General features: G+C 37.8%; 3 protein-coding genes across 3 annotated transcripts; 1 reads left to right on the plus strand and 2 right to left on the minus strand.

Moving 5' to 3' along the window:
* Positions 1–282: 282 nt before the first annotated feature.
* Positions 283–2,055, plus strand: LOC137733431 (transcription factor LAF1). Its single transcript, XM_068472580.1, has 3 exons — positions 283–418; positions 901–1,030; positions 1,431–2,055. The coding sequence occupies exons 1-3, from the start codon at positions 283–285 to the stop codon at positions 2,053–2,055; spliced, it is 891 nt and encodes a 296-aa protein (XP_068328681.1).
* A 7,252-nt stretch (positions 2,056–9,307) lies between these two features.
* On the minus strand, positions 9,308–10,496 carry LOC137733395 (25.3 kDa vesicle transport protein SEC22-1). The gene is made up of 5 exons (XM_068472548.1): positions 10,306–10,496; positions 10,036–10,196; positions 9,779–9,922; positions 9,610–9,680; positions 9,308–9,513 (listed from the first exon to the last, which is right to left on the minus strand). Exons 1-5 carry the CDS (start codon positions 10,494–10,496, stop codon positions 9,406–9,408), a joined length of 675 nt encoding a protein of 224 aa, XP_068328649.1. The 3' UTR covers positions 9,308–9,405.
* A 2,004-nt stretch (positions 10,497–12,500) lies between these two features.
* LOC137735363 (remorin-like) lies at positions 12,501–15,065 on the minus strand. The gene is made up of 5 exons (XM_068474787.1): positions 14,703–15,065; positions 13,820–13,873; positions 13,626–13,713; positions 13,031–13,112; positions 12,501–12,914 (listed from the first exon to the last, which is right to left on the minus strand). Exons 1-5 carry the CDS (start codon positions 14,920–14,922, stop codon positions 12,714–12,716), a joined length of 645 nt encoding a protein of 214 aa, XP_068330888.1. The 5' UTR covers positions 14,923–15,065; the 3' UTR covers positions 12,501–12,713.
* Between the last annotated feature and the right edge of the window lie 196 nt (positions 15,066–15,261).

Here is a 15,261-nt window from a genome sequence, read left to right on the forward strand (position 1 = left end):
GTACCCTCAGACAGCAATTAAGGACTTCTTAAAACCCTAGAAACTTCATGTGACCTCATGGTGGAATATGAACATACAATACAAGCATAAAATATACCCTTTTTTTTAATTATTATTTGAAATATATGAACAAATGACTAAAAAGGTTCATGCTTTGTTAATTCGTTTTAAAGAGCAGACTGCAACTAATCTTTGCTTTAAGTACCTGAGCAAAATTGAGGCCAGCTGTTCATTCATTGCTCTGCAGCCTAACTTGAAGCTGCAAGTTTGTTCTTGGGAAACATGGGGTGCAAGCCATCAGATAAGCCGAAGGCAAAGCACAGAAAGGGATTGTGGTCACCGGAAGAAGACCTAAGGCTTCGAAACTACATCCTCAAACATGGCCACGCCTGCTGGAGCTCCGTCCCGATAAACGCCGGTGAGTTTTCCATTTCCCGTTTTGTTTTTCCAGCCACAACCCTAAATCAACCCAGCATGGTATTAGTTTATGAATGCATCATAGATATATATTTTCATAGAAGTACTTTTATAACCCAAATGAGTACTCTTTTATTGGCACATTGGTCTAACGTTTGAGATATTTTGAAAAAAAAAAAAAAATGACAAGAGGAAATTAGATGAATACTATATTCAAGAATTTCTAGCTGTTTGATTAATGTTAATGGACAGATGCGTGTTAAGTCGGTTAGACAGTAAGTCTACATTCTTGCAAACAAGTTCGAGACTTCCTAGTAATTTATTCATTTAATCTTGGGTAAACTTTGAGATATATTATTAATTTTTTTACTAATATTATTCTATTAGTAAAAGAGATCGATGGTGACTTTTCTTTACGATAGGCTTGAGCATATTCCTCAATTTGACTAACTGTATTTATAAATTACAATATATTAAATGCAGACTTGCAGAGGAATGGAAAAAGCTGCAGATTAAGGTGGATAAATTACCTAAGGCCAGGGTTAAAGAGAGGGACATTTAGCAAACAAGAGGAGGAGACAATCCTGACCCTTCATCACATGTTAGGCAACAAGTAAGAGAACAAGATACATTGCTTTGACCATCAATCCTGACCCTCCATAATTTAATATATAATAAATGGTTCTACTATACTAAATTACTAGTTGTTCTAAGATTGTTTGTGATAAAACTTTACGCGTGTTGTGCTTTAAGTGGTTAAGCCTAAGTTGAGGATAAACGGTGTTAATTAATAGTGAAATGTTGTACTGTCTTTCTGAAATCATAACACACTGCTCGTCTCAGATACTAACCGTGCACACTTTATAAACGGTGTTAATTAATAGTGAAATGTTGTACTGTCTTTCTGAAATCATAATACATTGCTCATCTCAGATATTAACCGTGCGCTCTTCTTATAATATCACTGATTAAGGCAAATAACTCCATTAACTTCTTTTTTTCAATGACCTCAGGTGGTCTCAAATTGCACAGCATTTGCCAGGAAGGACAGACAATGAGATAAAAAACTATTGGCATTCTTATTTGAAGAAGAAAGTGGCCAAAGCTGAAGAAACAATGGAAGGTCAAAGAAAATCCCAATACACAAGCACTTCAAGCTCAGAAATCTTGGAGTGTTCCCCATCTCCCCAAAAGTCAACAACCGGCATCAATCCCAGTTATGAATCAGTGCAAAAATCGCCGCCATTCGATGACTTGTCCAAAGATCAGAGCTGTCATTTAAGCCCTTTACCAAAGATTATGTTTGCTGAGTGGCTCTCCTTGGACCATGTTCATGGCGGGAGCTTTGCAAACAACATCAGTGATACCGGGGTTTCGCGGGAAGGATTTGACCATAGTACTACTTCAAATAACCTGCAAGCAGATCATGATCTAGAACATGGTTTTGAGTTGAACAATGAGGGAACATTTGGCAGTGGTTTTCATCATGGGATAAGCCATCATCATGGTTCGGGTTCGGAAATGATCAATTCGCAGTATAAGTTTGAGGAACAGATTTCAGGACAAGGGTTTGCTGATTTTGTAGATTTGTGTAGTGATTTCAACTTGAAAAATGATGCAATGTATTTTTATAAATAAAAATGGGCGACCCAAACCAAGTAGGCTTCTTGAGAAAAAATGTATTTGGCCAGAATAATTCTTTCATTGACAGAATGCTGAATATATACAATAGCTTTCCTTGTACAAGAAGAAGACCTACAATCTAGGAATACATCAAAGGAAAGTATCAAATACAAATCAATCATATAATTCCTTCCTATCTAATTACATTGACTTTCTAACACTCCCCCTCAAGTTGGAGAGTGAATGTCAAGAACTCCCAACTTGCATAACATGGATGAGAATTTTTCCTTGCCTAAGGCCTTTGTAAATATGTCCGCCAGTTGTTGAGAAGAACTGACATATCGAGTAGCTATAGAACAGTCTAAAATCTTGTCCCGAATGAAATGACAATCCATCTCTATATGACGTGTTCTCTCATGAAAGACAGGATTGGCAGCAATGTGCAATGCTGCCTGATTATCACAAGACATAATGGCAGGCCCTGAAAAGGGTACATGCAAATCTGTTAATCCCAGCCATTGCCCTATATTCGGCTTCAACACTAGAGAGTGAAACTGTTTTCTGCCTCTTAGTCCTCCATGAAATCAACGAATTCCCCAAGAATATACAATACCTAGTTGTAGAGCGACGAGTTATCGGACAACCGGCCCAATCCGAATCACAAAAAGCTCTCAAAGTTAACTTATTACCTGACTGAAAATATAAGCCTTGACCTAGTGTGGACTTCAAATATTGCACAATTCGAAGTGCTGCATCCATATGTGGCTGACGTGGTTGATGAATAAAACGGCTGAGCACATGCACGGAGTATGTGATGTCCGGTCTAGTAATGGTAAGATAGATCAAGCGTCCAACCAATCTTCGATACAGAGATGGGTCTTTGAGTAGTTCACCTTTATCCGAAATTTTGTTGTCCTCCATTGGAAATCCCACGGGTTTGGCACCCAAAAGACCACAATCCTTGATTATTTCAAGGGCATACTTTCTTTGTGAAATATACATTCGTTTTTTTGAACGAGAAACTTCAATACCCAAAAAATATTTCAAATTGCCAAGGTCCTTAATACAAAAGCGGGTATGAAGAAACCTTTTGAGGGCATTAATGGCCTCCAAATTGTTGCTTGTAATAATAATATCATCAACATAAATCAACAAAGCTATAAAGGATGTACCGTTCTTTTGAGTGAAGAGTGAATAATCCGCTTTGGACTGAGTAAAGCCAGCGGCAAGTATAGCTTCTGTGAATTTTGCAAACCATTGTCGAGAGGCTTGCTTGAGGCCATATAAGGACTTGTTGAGGCAACATACAAGGTTCTCCCTCTGTCGCCGAAGACCAGGAGGAGGAGACATGTAAATCTCTTCCTGAAGATCGCCATGAAGAAATGCATTATGAACATCAAATTGTTGGAGGGACCACCTTGGCTAGCGGCAAGGGCAATGAGGCAGCGGACAGTGATCATTTTGGCGGTGGGAGAGAAAGTGTCATGATAATCAATTCCTTTTGCTTGTGTGAATCCTTTGGCTACTAAATGATGCGAGATTTATACGCGCACAAATTAAACCCTCTTTTTGACAATTGTAGTATAGATATATAAGTAGGGATCATTCTGGACCGGGGATTAGGAGGGATTGTTAATCACTTGGATTTGACTCAAAAACGTAAAAACACAATATAAAACACTATACTAGACTCAAAGAATGCAAAACTAAACTTTAAAACACTAAGACAAACCAAAAGACTCAAACATCACCCAAAACACTCAAAACTGCCTTAAAATCACTTTCTGGGCAGTTTTGAGCACTTTGGTGAATTTGGACGAATTTGTGTAACAAATTGAATCAAAACACTTATAAACACAAACTAAGACACTTTCTAACTAAATTGGACACTAAAGTAAAGGGGGATTAAGGTTTTGACGAAATTAAATTAAATGGACAGATTGTAATTAAGGCAGAATGTAAATATGAATGTGATGAAAATATGGATGAATGCTAGCTAAGGGGTTCATCTCCACACATGTTACACTTGCATAATAAAATGATTTCCAATTGCATTTCAATAAACCATGAATTCTCAATGCTCCAAGTTAATTAGATCCGCTTAAATTAACTTTCAAATCTTCCTAACGTTATTGAATTGGATGATTGCATACGACAACCCAAAACATTCCCCACAAGTCCCCTACATGATTGCATAATAGAGATACAAGCAAGAATCATTACGCTCTATGAAAATTATAAGTGTTGACGAGGCATTCGTTACTATGGAATACGCATGAAACTTATGCCAAGAATTCGTTTAACGCGATTGTTTATAAGCAACCTCCACTACTTGTGAATATAAGTTCGTAACTATTAGGTGAAACTCACTTATATTCTAGCGTCACATTCATGCATGAAAATTAAGTGTGCACTCTCAATAAACATACATAAATAAGTTATCAATCAAACAGTTAAACAAATTGAATCCACAACTTATGAAACGCAATTAGAAGTAATCAAATCAAAATGCAAGCATAAACATATATTTCGAACCCCCCCTAGCCAAGGGGGGTTTAGTTCCTCATACGTACAAAACAAAGAGAATTGAATTTAAAAATTGAATTCAAAGGAAAAGAAACACCTAAACATTCCAACAACTCAAACTTGAATTGTATGAACGTTTAGGCCCTCTTCTCTTCCTCTTTGTTGCTGCACAAGGTCTAAGGTGAGTTTTGGGGATTATGGATGATGTAGAATGATGGTCATGTGGCTGAAATAGCATGTGGAATGGCTGAATGTGGTGCAATGATAATGTCTTGTGGCTGAATGGATTAAAGAATGGGAGTGCATGTGGGTGGAAATGCATGTGGGTTAAAGAGTGAATGCATGTGCAATGACAGCTAGGTTGAATTAATTAAAGGGATTGCATGTGCAAGGTTTTGGTGTGAATGATTGAATGTGCATGTGGCTGATTTATGAAGAGTGAATGCATGTGGCTGCAAGGTGTGAATGATTATGGGTGCATGTGGCTACAATGGATTAGGAATCCTTCAATTTCGTCCATTCCTTTTGCTTCAAACATAAGCTATCCATTCCAAGTCCAATTTTGCTCCAAAATGCATCTTTTTGCTTCCTTAGCCATATGAACCTAAAAACACACGAAAATGGCTTAAACTACTAAAACAACTATGAATTAACAATATAAATGCACGAAAACAAGCTAAGTAAGTCGCCTAAATATGCTCCTATCACTAAACGAGCTTTGTAACGCTCGATAGAACCGTCAGCATTATGCTTGATTTTGTAGACCCACTCACAAACAATTGGATGCTTGTCGGGAGGAAGCGGAGTAAGAGTCCAGGTATTGTTGGCAGAAAGTGCGTCAAGTTCTAAATCCATGGCTTGGCGCCAATTAGGGTCTTGAAGAGCCTTTGCAAAAGAGGAAGGTTCTACACTTCAACTAATGTGAGCAACAAAAGAAAGATGCAATGGTGAATATCTGTGATAGGAAATAGAATTACAAATGCGATAACGAGTACCTCTGGTGGAACCGGATGACGAAGACGACGAAGATTGGAGTGAGGGCAGCATCATCTGCGAGCAAACGTAGTCCCAGATACGGACATTGGGCTCCTTGTGGCATGTGGAAAAACGGGTTGGTTAAGCAGCAAGTGAAGGGGCAGGTAGGGGTTCCGTGAGGGGGGCGGATGGTGAAGGTGGTAGGGATGGGTCTGTAGGTGCTGAAATGGATGTGGAAGGTAACGTAGTAGGAGAAAGGAGGGTGGGATAGGATGAAGTGAGGGGTACATGATTGGGTAGTAAGGTGGAATGAGATGGTGGGATATCAGGGGTGGTGATAAATGGAAAGGGTAAAGGTGTTGAGTGAGTCAAATCGGGTAAGTTGGGAGAGGTTGCAGCGATGATGAATGGTTCAAAAGGAAAAGTGTCTTCAAGGAAAATAACATCCCTATTGGTGAAAATCTTGTGTGTCTCAAGATCATAGAGTTTATAAGCTTTTTGTTCACATGGATAACCAAGAAAAATGCATCGATGAGCCCGGGAATAAGACAACCGAATACACGCATATGGGAATAAGAGGGTGGCTTGTGGTACAATATCTCAAATGGTGATTTTTTTTAAAGTAATGGTGTAGGGAGACGGTTGATAAGATAGGCAACGGTGAGAACACACTCCCCCCAAAACTTAATGGGTAAATGAGACTGAAAACGCAAAGCTCGGGCAGTTTCTAGTAGGCGGCGATGCTTTCATTCTACAACACCATTTTGTTGTGGTGTGTAAACACAAGAGTGTTGATAAATGATCCCATTTTCAAAGAAGAAATCCCGCATGGAATAAAATTCACCCCCATTATCTACTCTAATTTGTTGAATTTTGGTGTGAAATTGAGTTTCAACATAAGCAAAGAAGGTTTTAAGGGCAGTTTGTGTTTCGTGTTTATGCCGCATTAAGAAAACTCATGTGAAACGAGAAAAATCATCAACGATAGTTAAGAAATAGTGAGCACCACTAAGGAAGGCAATCTTATGAGGACCCCAAATGTCACAATGCAAAAGTTCAAAACACATAGAAGTTAAAATGGAGCTACGACTAAAAGGTTAGCGAGTTTGTTTCGCCAACGGACAAACATGGCAACTATGACTCGAATCAAAAGGGAAAGTTAAGGTTTTATTTGCTAAATATTGCAAACGCCCAAGAGAATGGTGCCCTAGACGGCGGTGCCAGAGATCAGCGGAAAAAGTGATGTGGTGGCATGAGGGTTGGTTTTGCAGAGTGGAAGTGGAAGCCAACGCCACAAGGTAATATAGATTGCCCCATCGCTTACCAACACCAATCATCACCTTCGAAATCAGGTCCTGTAAAATGCACCAAGAGGGAAAAAAAGTCACTGAACAATATAACTCATCTGTAACTTTTCCAACAGATAACAAATCAACTTGGAAAGAAGGCACAGATAGAACATCTTTCAATTGTAGTAAATCACTTAATTGAATGTTGCCAATCGGAGTAATAGAAGCCTTCTCTCCGCTAGGCAGTGAGACAGGCAGCAAAGAAATATTTTTAATGGAGTTTGTCAATAAACTAGGTGAGCGAGTGATGTGATCCGTTGCTTCGCTGTCGATTATCTATCGACCGGGAACAAGCGGTGACAAACCTGATGGTTTGTTAAAGAAATCAACCCCATCTCATTAAAGGACCTACACAAATCTAGAATAAAGAATTCTAGAACATTCACTAAGGTTGGTTAGCTAGATTATCCAAGTTAAAGTAGTACTTTGTAGAAATGACTAGAATGTTGTTTCTTAAGTTGGTGGAAGAGTCTAGAAGAATGGTGAGGTTTCCACCAACATGCAAGATTAGTGTAGATAATTCTAGCTTAGGAAGTTAGTGGAATTATCTAGATATCTCTAGCATGGTGTGTCCATGCTTCTCCAAGGTTTCATCCATGCCTATAAAAGGAGAAGGCATCCACACCATTTGTATCAACAAATCAACAAGCAAGCTTGTAAGCAAGCAAGCAAGTGAGAATGAGAAGAAAGAGTAGTCTTGTAAGAGTGTGAGTACTCTAGAGTTTATCTCTAGAAAGTGAATGAGTGTCATTGTTCTTAAGAGTGTCCTTTGAGAGTGTTGTAATATTTTGTTTGTGTAATACAAGTAATTTGTTTACTTGTGTTGTCTCTCCAACACTTGTGCTAGAGTTGTGTACTCTAAATTTTTCCCCAACATGGTTGAGAGGTGAAAGTGGCAGCATGGGCTTGTGGTCCATCATTCTTAGTTGGTGGGCCATCATTCTTGGAATTCAATACAAAAAAGATGTCTTCATATTGTTTTTCGGACAGGTTGGGCACAGCAGCTTGAAGATCCTTGATGGTGGGCGTAGAAGTAACGTGGTTGGCAGAAAGACCTTCACGAGAGAAGCTGCTACCACCACTACTTTGTTTGGAGTTGCGTATCTTGTTAGGATTGTGACGAGGATGATCCGGTGGGTAACCATTTTTCTGCCAGCAAGTCTCTACTGTGTGATACTTTGCATCGCAGTAAGAGCAATGAAGATGAGGTCGACTATTGCTGCTACTCTGCGATGACTGTTGTTGTTGCTTGTTGCTATTACGATGGCGAACTGCCATGGCTGCTGGTTCAATCAGGTTGAGGGTAGTGTCCAACTCCCGCTGTTTTTCTTCTTGAATGATTGAGGAATACGCTTGTCGGACAGAAGGGAGTGGATTCATCAACAAGATTTGTCCACGAATAGCACTGTAAGACTCATTCAATCCCATGAGGAATTGCATAAGTCTGTTGACTTCGTTTTGTGCTCCACAAGTGCAGGTTGTTGAAGAACTATAAGATGCCAACTCATCCCAAAGCCCCTTCAATTTGGTGTAATAAGCAGCCACAGATTGTTGTCCGTGGTTGAGAGAGGCAATCTCTCTTTTAAGCTGAAAAATTCGTGGAGCATCGCTCTGAGAAAATTGTTCCCGAAGATCTTCCCAAACTTCATAGGCTGTCTTCAAGTAAAGAATCGAGTCCAAAATGTCAGATTCAATGGAGTTGATGATCCACGCAAGAAGCAGGTTATTGCATCTCTGCCATGCAGCGTGTTCATCGGGTTGCTTTGTTTCAGACGGCATTTTCACTTTGCCGTTTATAAAACCAATTTTGTTCTTGGCACTCAAGGAGATTTCCGTAGCCCGGCACCAAGTGTTGTAGTTGTCCCCATTCAATTTTTTTGAGACGAGAGTCAAACCAAGATGGTCTGAAGGGTGAAGAAAATAAGGGTCGGCAAAATTCTCGCCATCACCCTTCTTGATAATGGTGTTGTCGCTGTCACCCATGGAGAAGGAAGACAACGGAAAAGAAGAGGTCTGATGCTTCTGGTTACGGCAGAGAGAGCTAGGGTTTGAAACTTGCTCTGATACTATGAGAAAAAATGTATTTGGCCAGAATAATTCTTTCATTAACAGAATAATGAATATATACAATAGCTTTCCTTGTACAATAAGAAGACCTACAATCGAGGAATACATCAAAGGAAAATATCAAATACAAATCAATCATATAATTCCTTCCTATCTAATTACATTGACTTTCTAACACTTCTGCTTTGTGAATGTCGGGAGAACATCTATTTCCAAGGAAATACAGTGAAAGAATTGCATTTGGATTTACATAATTGGATTATCTGATTCAACATATGGAATTAATTGAACATGAACAGAATTTGATTATTTTCTTCTTTCTAAACTGGTGTATCTTGGCAACAAAAAAAAAAAAAATTATAACCTTCATGAACGAGATCGAATAACAAATCGGTGCAACTCAACGAGATGAATTAGAAATTTCTTAATCCGTTCCTGGTAACCCCAATTAGTTTAGAATCATGAAATTGTTGTCTGCATGGATTATGGAGACCCAAAGAACAACAGTGGCAACAGCAATTATCAGGGTAATAGGTGTCCATTTCAACGCAATAACCTGCTCAGAAAAATTAACATTGGATCAATGATGCAAAGAAATTAATTCGTTTAGAACATAATCTTTCCATTAAGCATGAGTTTCGAGTAAATGTACCTCGAGGAGCGGTGAACACCAAATAGATGAAACAGCTTGAGGAGGAGGAAGTAATGGTCTGTCCAATAGATCTGTAAATTCAAGAATTTGGAACAAAAGAGGGGAGCAAATGATTTGTCCATGACACCTTAACGATGAATGCAGCGATAAATATGAAGCGTAATTTTACCTGAATGCCTCCGTCTCTCTATGATTTCTTTAAGATTTTCAGTAGCAATGTCTAAATCGTGTTTCCGGTTAGCATTAAGCTTCGACAGATTAACCTGTGTTCTTGTATCAATGTATTGTTTTCTAATTTTCCCAATGACACCATCTGTGACAGAACTTATTTGGGGTGGGATTAATGACGAAATTATAATTTGTTCTGCCTTCTAGTTATTAGAGATTGGTTGATATCGAATTCTATGGCGAGGTGATGAGAATTACCGAATTTGACAAAGGAGTATGGTTTTGTGATTTTGTTAATGAGGTTACTGTCGAACTTTTCAAATTCCTTCTGCAAATCTTGAAGGTAATGGAAAGCTAGTTTTCTTGGATACGAAGATTCGCACAATGCGATGAATGCAATTCCCTTCTCCACCAAGTAACTACATTTTAGCAAAGACTAAGTGAAAAAAAACACCTGATGGTGATGAAGTCTATTCTAAAAAGGAAAAAGAAAAAAAATTGAAAAACAGAGAAGAAGAAGAAGGATACTTGAAGTAGTGATGATCGACACGAATGGTCATCCTGGAAGGAGGCAAGGCTCCTCGGGAGATTTCTTTGAATATGAAGTCTCCTTGTTGCTTGTAAAACAAAGAGTTTTCACGCTCTTCGTTCATATAAGACGGTCCTTTGGCAAGACAAAGTCCATCACTTACCCTTCCAACAATTGTTAGCTTTACCATATCTAGCTAGTAGGGGAAGGAAGTTAGGGTATTTTACTTATAGAGGGATGAGAGGGGAAGGCAATGGAAAGAAATAACTTGGACATCAAGTTATTCCTTGGGGGTCATGGAATTGGAAGCTACGGAAATATTCTTTTCGTTTCCCCACTTCCTTTTCCAATGGAAAAGAAGAAATTTGAAGTTACATGCATGCGTATCACATTAACAATAATTCTCATCAAGATTCCACATTTGAACATTCATGATTCTCAAATTTATGAAATATTAACAATCAAATTTTGCAGAATGCCTCATCATGATTACACTTACCAACACTTATTGATGAGTATATTTTATATTATATATTTAACCCTATTCCTAGTATATTTTGGTTAATAATTTGGAAGAATTTTGATACTTTGAATTATATTTCCAATACAGGATTTTCGACTTCCTCTGGAGCAAAACATGGTCAAATGGACGAATTTTGGAGTAATTCCAATTGGAGGACGTTCGTGAGTCACTTAGCTTGATCCTGTCAAAATATCAGTTTTTTCTACCAAGCGATGATTTTCTAGCAATAAAATAAAGGAGTCATGCGCAGTGCTGGAATAGTGACGTGTTGGGCTTGAATTGCGTTTTTGGAGCCCAAGATGACCTCGGATGGGTTTGTGGCTTTCTGGAGATGTGTTCAGAATGTTCTTATCTTTAAAAAAAGCTATCTTGGGCCGGATTTGGGGGAGATTTGAGGCTAAAACGTGGCTGAACAGTTTCTGTGCAGTTTTTCCTAGGTTAATTAGGAATTTATTTTCTATTTTATGTTATTATTATTTAGTTTCTTAGTGGGAATAAAATACTTGAGGGTTAGGGTTTGTGTGTTAGCTTCAAGGAGATATAAAAAGGCTTGGCCGTTCTTAATTTGGAGGGCTTTCTTTTATGCAACTTTGGGGAGACAGAGAACTTGGCTAGGGTTCTTGGAGATTTTCTACTTTAAGGTGTTTTCATTCCTTTTATTCTTAATAATATGTTCTATGATTTCAATTATGAATATGCGTAACTAATTCCTTTTGCTAGGGTGAAGCCGTAAGCCTTAGCCTAAATATGTGACTTTTATTTAATTGCTTATGATTGATTGCATGCATACTTTGAATTATTGATCACCGTGATTAAAACTATCTAATTATCTTAATGCCTGATCACCATTATGATCTTTAAAAAAGTAATTTGATGCAATTTTGGTCGGAAGGTTCCCTGAAATTGATGTTGGCTTCTTGTGATTAATAATTGTAATTTCACTTAAGATGAACACCACATCTTAAGGGTTGCATGGTTTTTCAGAGGGTTTTCATAAAGCATAATGAGTCTCTCATGTTCAGATTTGATCCGAACGTCCGGACGGGTTGCATGTTAGTTGGAGGTTCCAAGTAGAATATAAATTAGGAAAACCTAACCTTCAAAGTGGCATGTATAGATCATAAGTAATTGATAAAAATATATAGGATTGCTAGGTGATGGTGAAACCCTAGTGTTTTCTTAATTTGATTTTTCCAAAACAGTTTTATTTTCCTTTCATCTTTAATATTGCATATTAGTTTATTTTTATTAATTGAATTCGTTTTAATTTAGGTAGGTTATAAAATCAATCATCTCAACTTTCTGCTTTACAGTAATTAATTGAAATTTAGTTTGTTTCGAATTATTTAATAATCCCTGTGGAGAACGACATTGCGAGAACCATTTATACTACAACCTTGTCATTCTTGCAAGTAATATAAGAGTTTTTAACCCGTTGCATGTGTGGTAAAATCTCTATCACTTATCAATCACCTTTATTATTAGAAAACGCCAACCGAGATAACATACTACAATTGAGATGTCAATGTGATAGTATCTCAAACCAATTATGCACTTTCGTATTGAAAAATTAAAACACATGATAGTGCATGATAGGCTTGTGATACTATTATTCTACCATCCTCGCATCGTTTGTATAGGATAGGCTTTTTCTATCATTGAGCAGATATGTAGAAACACAAAATTGCTCACTCCTTTTTGGTTTTCTCCTGCACAAGTTGTTCTTTAAACCAAAAAAATAAGGAAACAGAAGTTGTTTTTACAAACACAAACACACACAATAAGTAACAATGACCCCATTATGTGAAGAAGAAACAAACACATAAAAAAAAAACAAATGTACTCCAAACCAACCAAATACTCAATCGGACCTTAATATTAAGTTTAGTTTGAAAAGCAACCGAGGAGCTTCTTAGGAGTTTTCCCTGTGGCACGGCATTTTGCAGCAGTTTCCTCCGCCTTGAGAAGATCTTCCCCGCGCTTAGCTTCAACCACCGCCCTCTTTTCTTCTGCAGCCTTGTGGATTAAAGCAATCTTGTTCTTCATCTGTTCCACGTACTCGGCCTTTTGCTTCTCCAATTTTTCCTGCTCATGCACAAAGTGAGAATGTCGGAACAGGAAACAAACACAGAGTAAAAGACAAGACCTTTGCGTCTAGGAATCCAAGCAGATCATACAAAGAAATGCGCATAAATTGTTACCTCAATCTTTTTCAGCTCAGCCTCCACAATTGCCTTCCTGGTGTTTTCCCATGAACCGATGGCAGATAATTTCTTCTGAGCTCTGTTAGCCAGCACATACACTTTCAGTTCAGTATATCAAATGATATAAAAATAAAAAAAAAATAAAAAAACTTGTTTCTTTATTGAATATTCAACGTATGAAACACCATGCAGGTGTCGGTTAGGTTACAAGGGTGGTGTGCCTATCCCATTGTGAGAAATTTTTCAGTGTGACTGGTACACCACGTGTTACTATATAAATGATGGAACATATATATTAAAAAGTTGATAACTTAAAAAATACAATTTTCTACCACTTGTATAAAAAGAAATGATGGAATATGTGTGTTAAAAAGTTAATAACTTAAAAATACAATTTTTCACCACTTGTATAAAAACACATGGTGTACCACCCGTATTCTGGTCATAAGGAAAAATTTCTCCCCCATTGCCCCCACCCCCAACTGCCCTTCCCCATAAATAATAGTAGTTTAGAGTAGAATGTCGTCTTGTCAAGAAACATATCAAACACCATGATTACTCAATTAGGCTCAATACTGAAGAAAGCTCTTACTTATTCTCTGCCTTTGATTTCTCACTTTCTTCCCATGCTCTGATAAGTGACAGCCTTTTCTCTGTTGCAACTTTTGCTAGCACAGCATCTGAACAAGAAAACGATGATAGGAGAATAAGTTTAACCTAGTTGATTATAATGCGTACAAACAAGCAGGAATCAACGGACCTCATGATCAAACCCGAAACACTCACCGCGATTGACGGAACCCTCCTTACTTTTCTCTTCGGCAATAGGTTCCGAAGGCTCTGTGGGAGAAGAAGGAAAATGCAACTTTCAAAACATGACATGCAAAGGATAGAACATAACAAGTAAAAGCAACGGCAAGTTTGGTCGATCTAATGGAAGTATGGAGCTTTCTTACGTTGAGATTTTTATCATACCTTTTGATGAACATTTCGTTTTTATTTTAGAAGGAAATTTTGTGAGTCTGTAGCTAAATTAATGAGATAAGGAAGCGAGAGTCCCAGAACAGCAGTTGAAATAATCAAAAGCAATTCGTTAAAATGATCATAAATCAAATTTCAATTGCTTAACTAATCAAAATTAAATATCGACGACAAACTACCACATAGCAATTAGATGTTGGAATCTAATGAAACTCCTGAATATGAAATATAATTCTGACCCAGGTTGACAAAAAAAAAAGATTTTCAAAGAGAATTTCATAGAAAAGAAAAGATATTTACAACAAAAATACAGGGAAAAATAATGGGACAAGAGAAAGAAATTCGGAACAATAAGAGAAACCAAAGCAAGACTAGAAGCAGGGCAGAATCAAACCAATAATAATTAGTCAGCAACCATGGGAAAAATTACATTAAAAGGAAAAGAAAAAAAAAAGGCAAATAGATTCTAAAAACTACAAACAGACACATGATCACTAGTATGCATATAGCAATCCCAACTCATATTAATTCCTTTTTGGTGGAAAAAGAATGGATAGTCTGAAATTTTCTTTTTCTCACCTACCAAACAGATAAAGTTATCAACTTTAACAAAACAACAGGAAAACATAATAAAGTGGAAAAGATTCAGAGAGAGAGAGAGAGAGAGAGAGAGAAGAGAGAAATATACTGTCAACAACAATAGCAAGGGCCTTGGACTCATCAGGCTCAGCCTTGCTTTCAGGAGGAGGAGGAGGTGGTGGAATTTCAGATATGTCCTTGTGGGACACAGGGTCTTTTGGAGCTTCCACAAGCGGCTTCTCTTTCTCCGCCGGAGCCGTAGTCGGAGCGGGTGGAGGATCCGAGGGTGACTCGGATTCTAGCTTCTTGGGTTCCTCCGCCTCTGCCATGTTGATTGCTAAAGTTGGTTTGAAAGTGGAAAAAACCTCAAAGTTTTCAAAGGGAAGTTCACTGTAGTCTTTAGAGTGAGAAGATTATAGAAGCAACGGGGAGAGAGAGAGAGAGAGAGAGAGAGAGAGAGAGAGGGTTGGGATTCTATAGGTTGTGTAGTTGGAGTAAGGTAACTGATATTTCAAAGCACATTAATTAGCTCATATTAGCTCATACAAGCTTAGCTGGATGATAGGTACAAGTGGCTTTTATGAGTTGGCATGTATTTTTTTAGTAAGATAACAAAGCAATAGTCATTTCTTCATTTCGTTCATATATATTATAATACATGTGAGATG

The sequence above is a fragment of the Pyrus communis genome, chromosome 5 (assembly GCF_963583255.1).
Source record: "Pyrus communis chromosome 5, drPyrComm1.1, whole genome shotgun sequence".
In the NCBI taxonomy this organism is placed as follows: Eukaryota; Viridiplantae; Streptophyta; class Magnoliopsida; order Rosales; family Rosaceae; genus Pyrus; species Pyrus communis.

What these genes read in the sequence shown, in the direction of transcription:
- LOC137733431 (XM_068472580.1), top strand. Translation starts at nt 283, where the DNA reads ATGGGGTGCAAGCCATCAGATAAGCCGAAGGCAAAGCACAGAAAGGGA. An exon ending in CTCCGTCCCGATAAACGCCG is followed by an intron (nt 419 to 900) that starts GTGAGTTTTCCA and finishes TATTAAATGCAG; the next exon opens with ACTTGCAGAGGAATGGAAAA. An exon ending in CATCACATGTTAGGCAACAA is followed by an intron (nt 1,031 to 1,430) that starts GTAAGAGAACAA and finishes CAATGACCTCAG; the next exon opens with GTGGTCTCAAATTGCACAGC.
- LOC137733395 (XM_068472548.1), bottom strand. Translation starts at nt 10,496, where the DNA reads ATGGTAAAGCTAACAATTGTTGGAAGGGTAAGTGATGGACTTTGTCTT. An exon ending in ATACTCCTTTGTCAAATTCG is followed by an intron (nt 9,923 to 10,035) that starts GTAATTCTCATC and finishes GTTCTGTCACAG; the next exon opens with ATGGTGTCATTGGGAAAATT. An exon ending in AGAGAGACGGAGGCATTCAG is followed by an intron (nt 9,681 to 9,778) that starts GTAAAATTACGC and finishes TTGAATTTACAG; the next exon opens with ATCTATTGGACAGACCATTA.
- LOC137735363 (XM_068474787.1), bottom strand. Translation starts at nt 14,922, where the DNA reads ATGGCAGAGGCGGAGGAACCCAAGAAGCTAGAATCCGAGTCACCCTCG. An exon ending in GGAGGGTTCCGTCAATCGCG is followed by an intron (nt 13,714 to 13,819) that starts GTGAGTGTTTCG and finishes TTTCTTGTTCAG; the next exon opens with ATGCTGTGCTAGCAAAAGTT. An exon ending in AAATCAAAGGCAGAGAATAA is followed by an intron (nt 13,113 to 13,625) that starts GTAAGAGCTTTC and finishes GCTGGCTAACAG; the next exon opens with AGCTCAGAAGAAATTATCTG.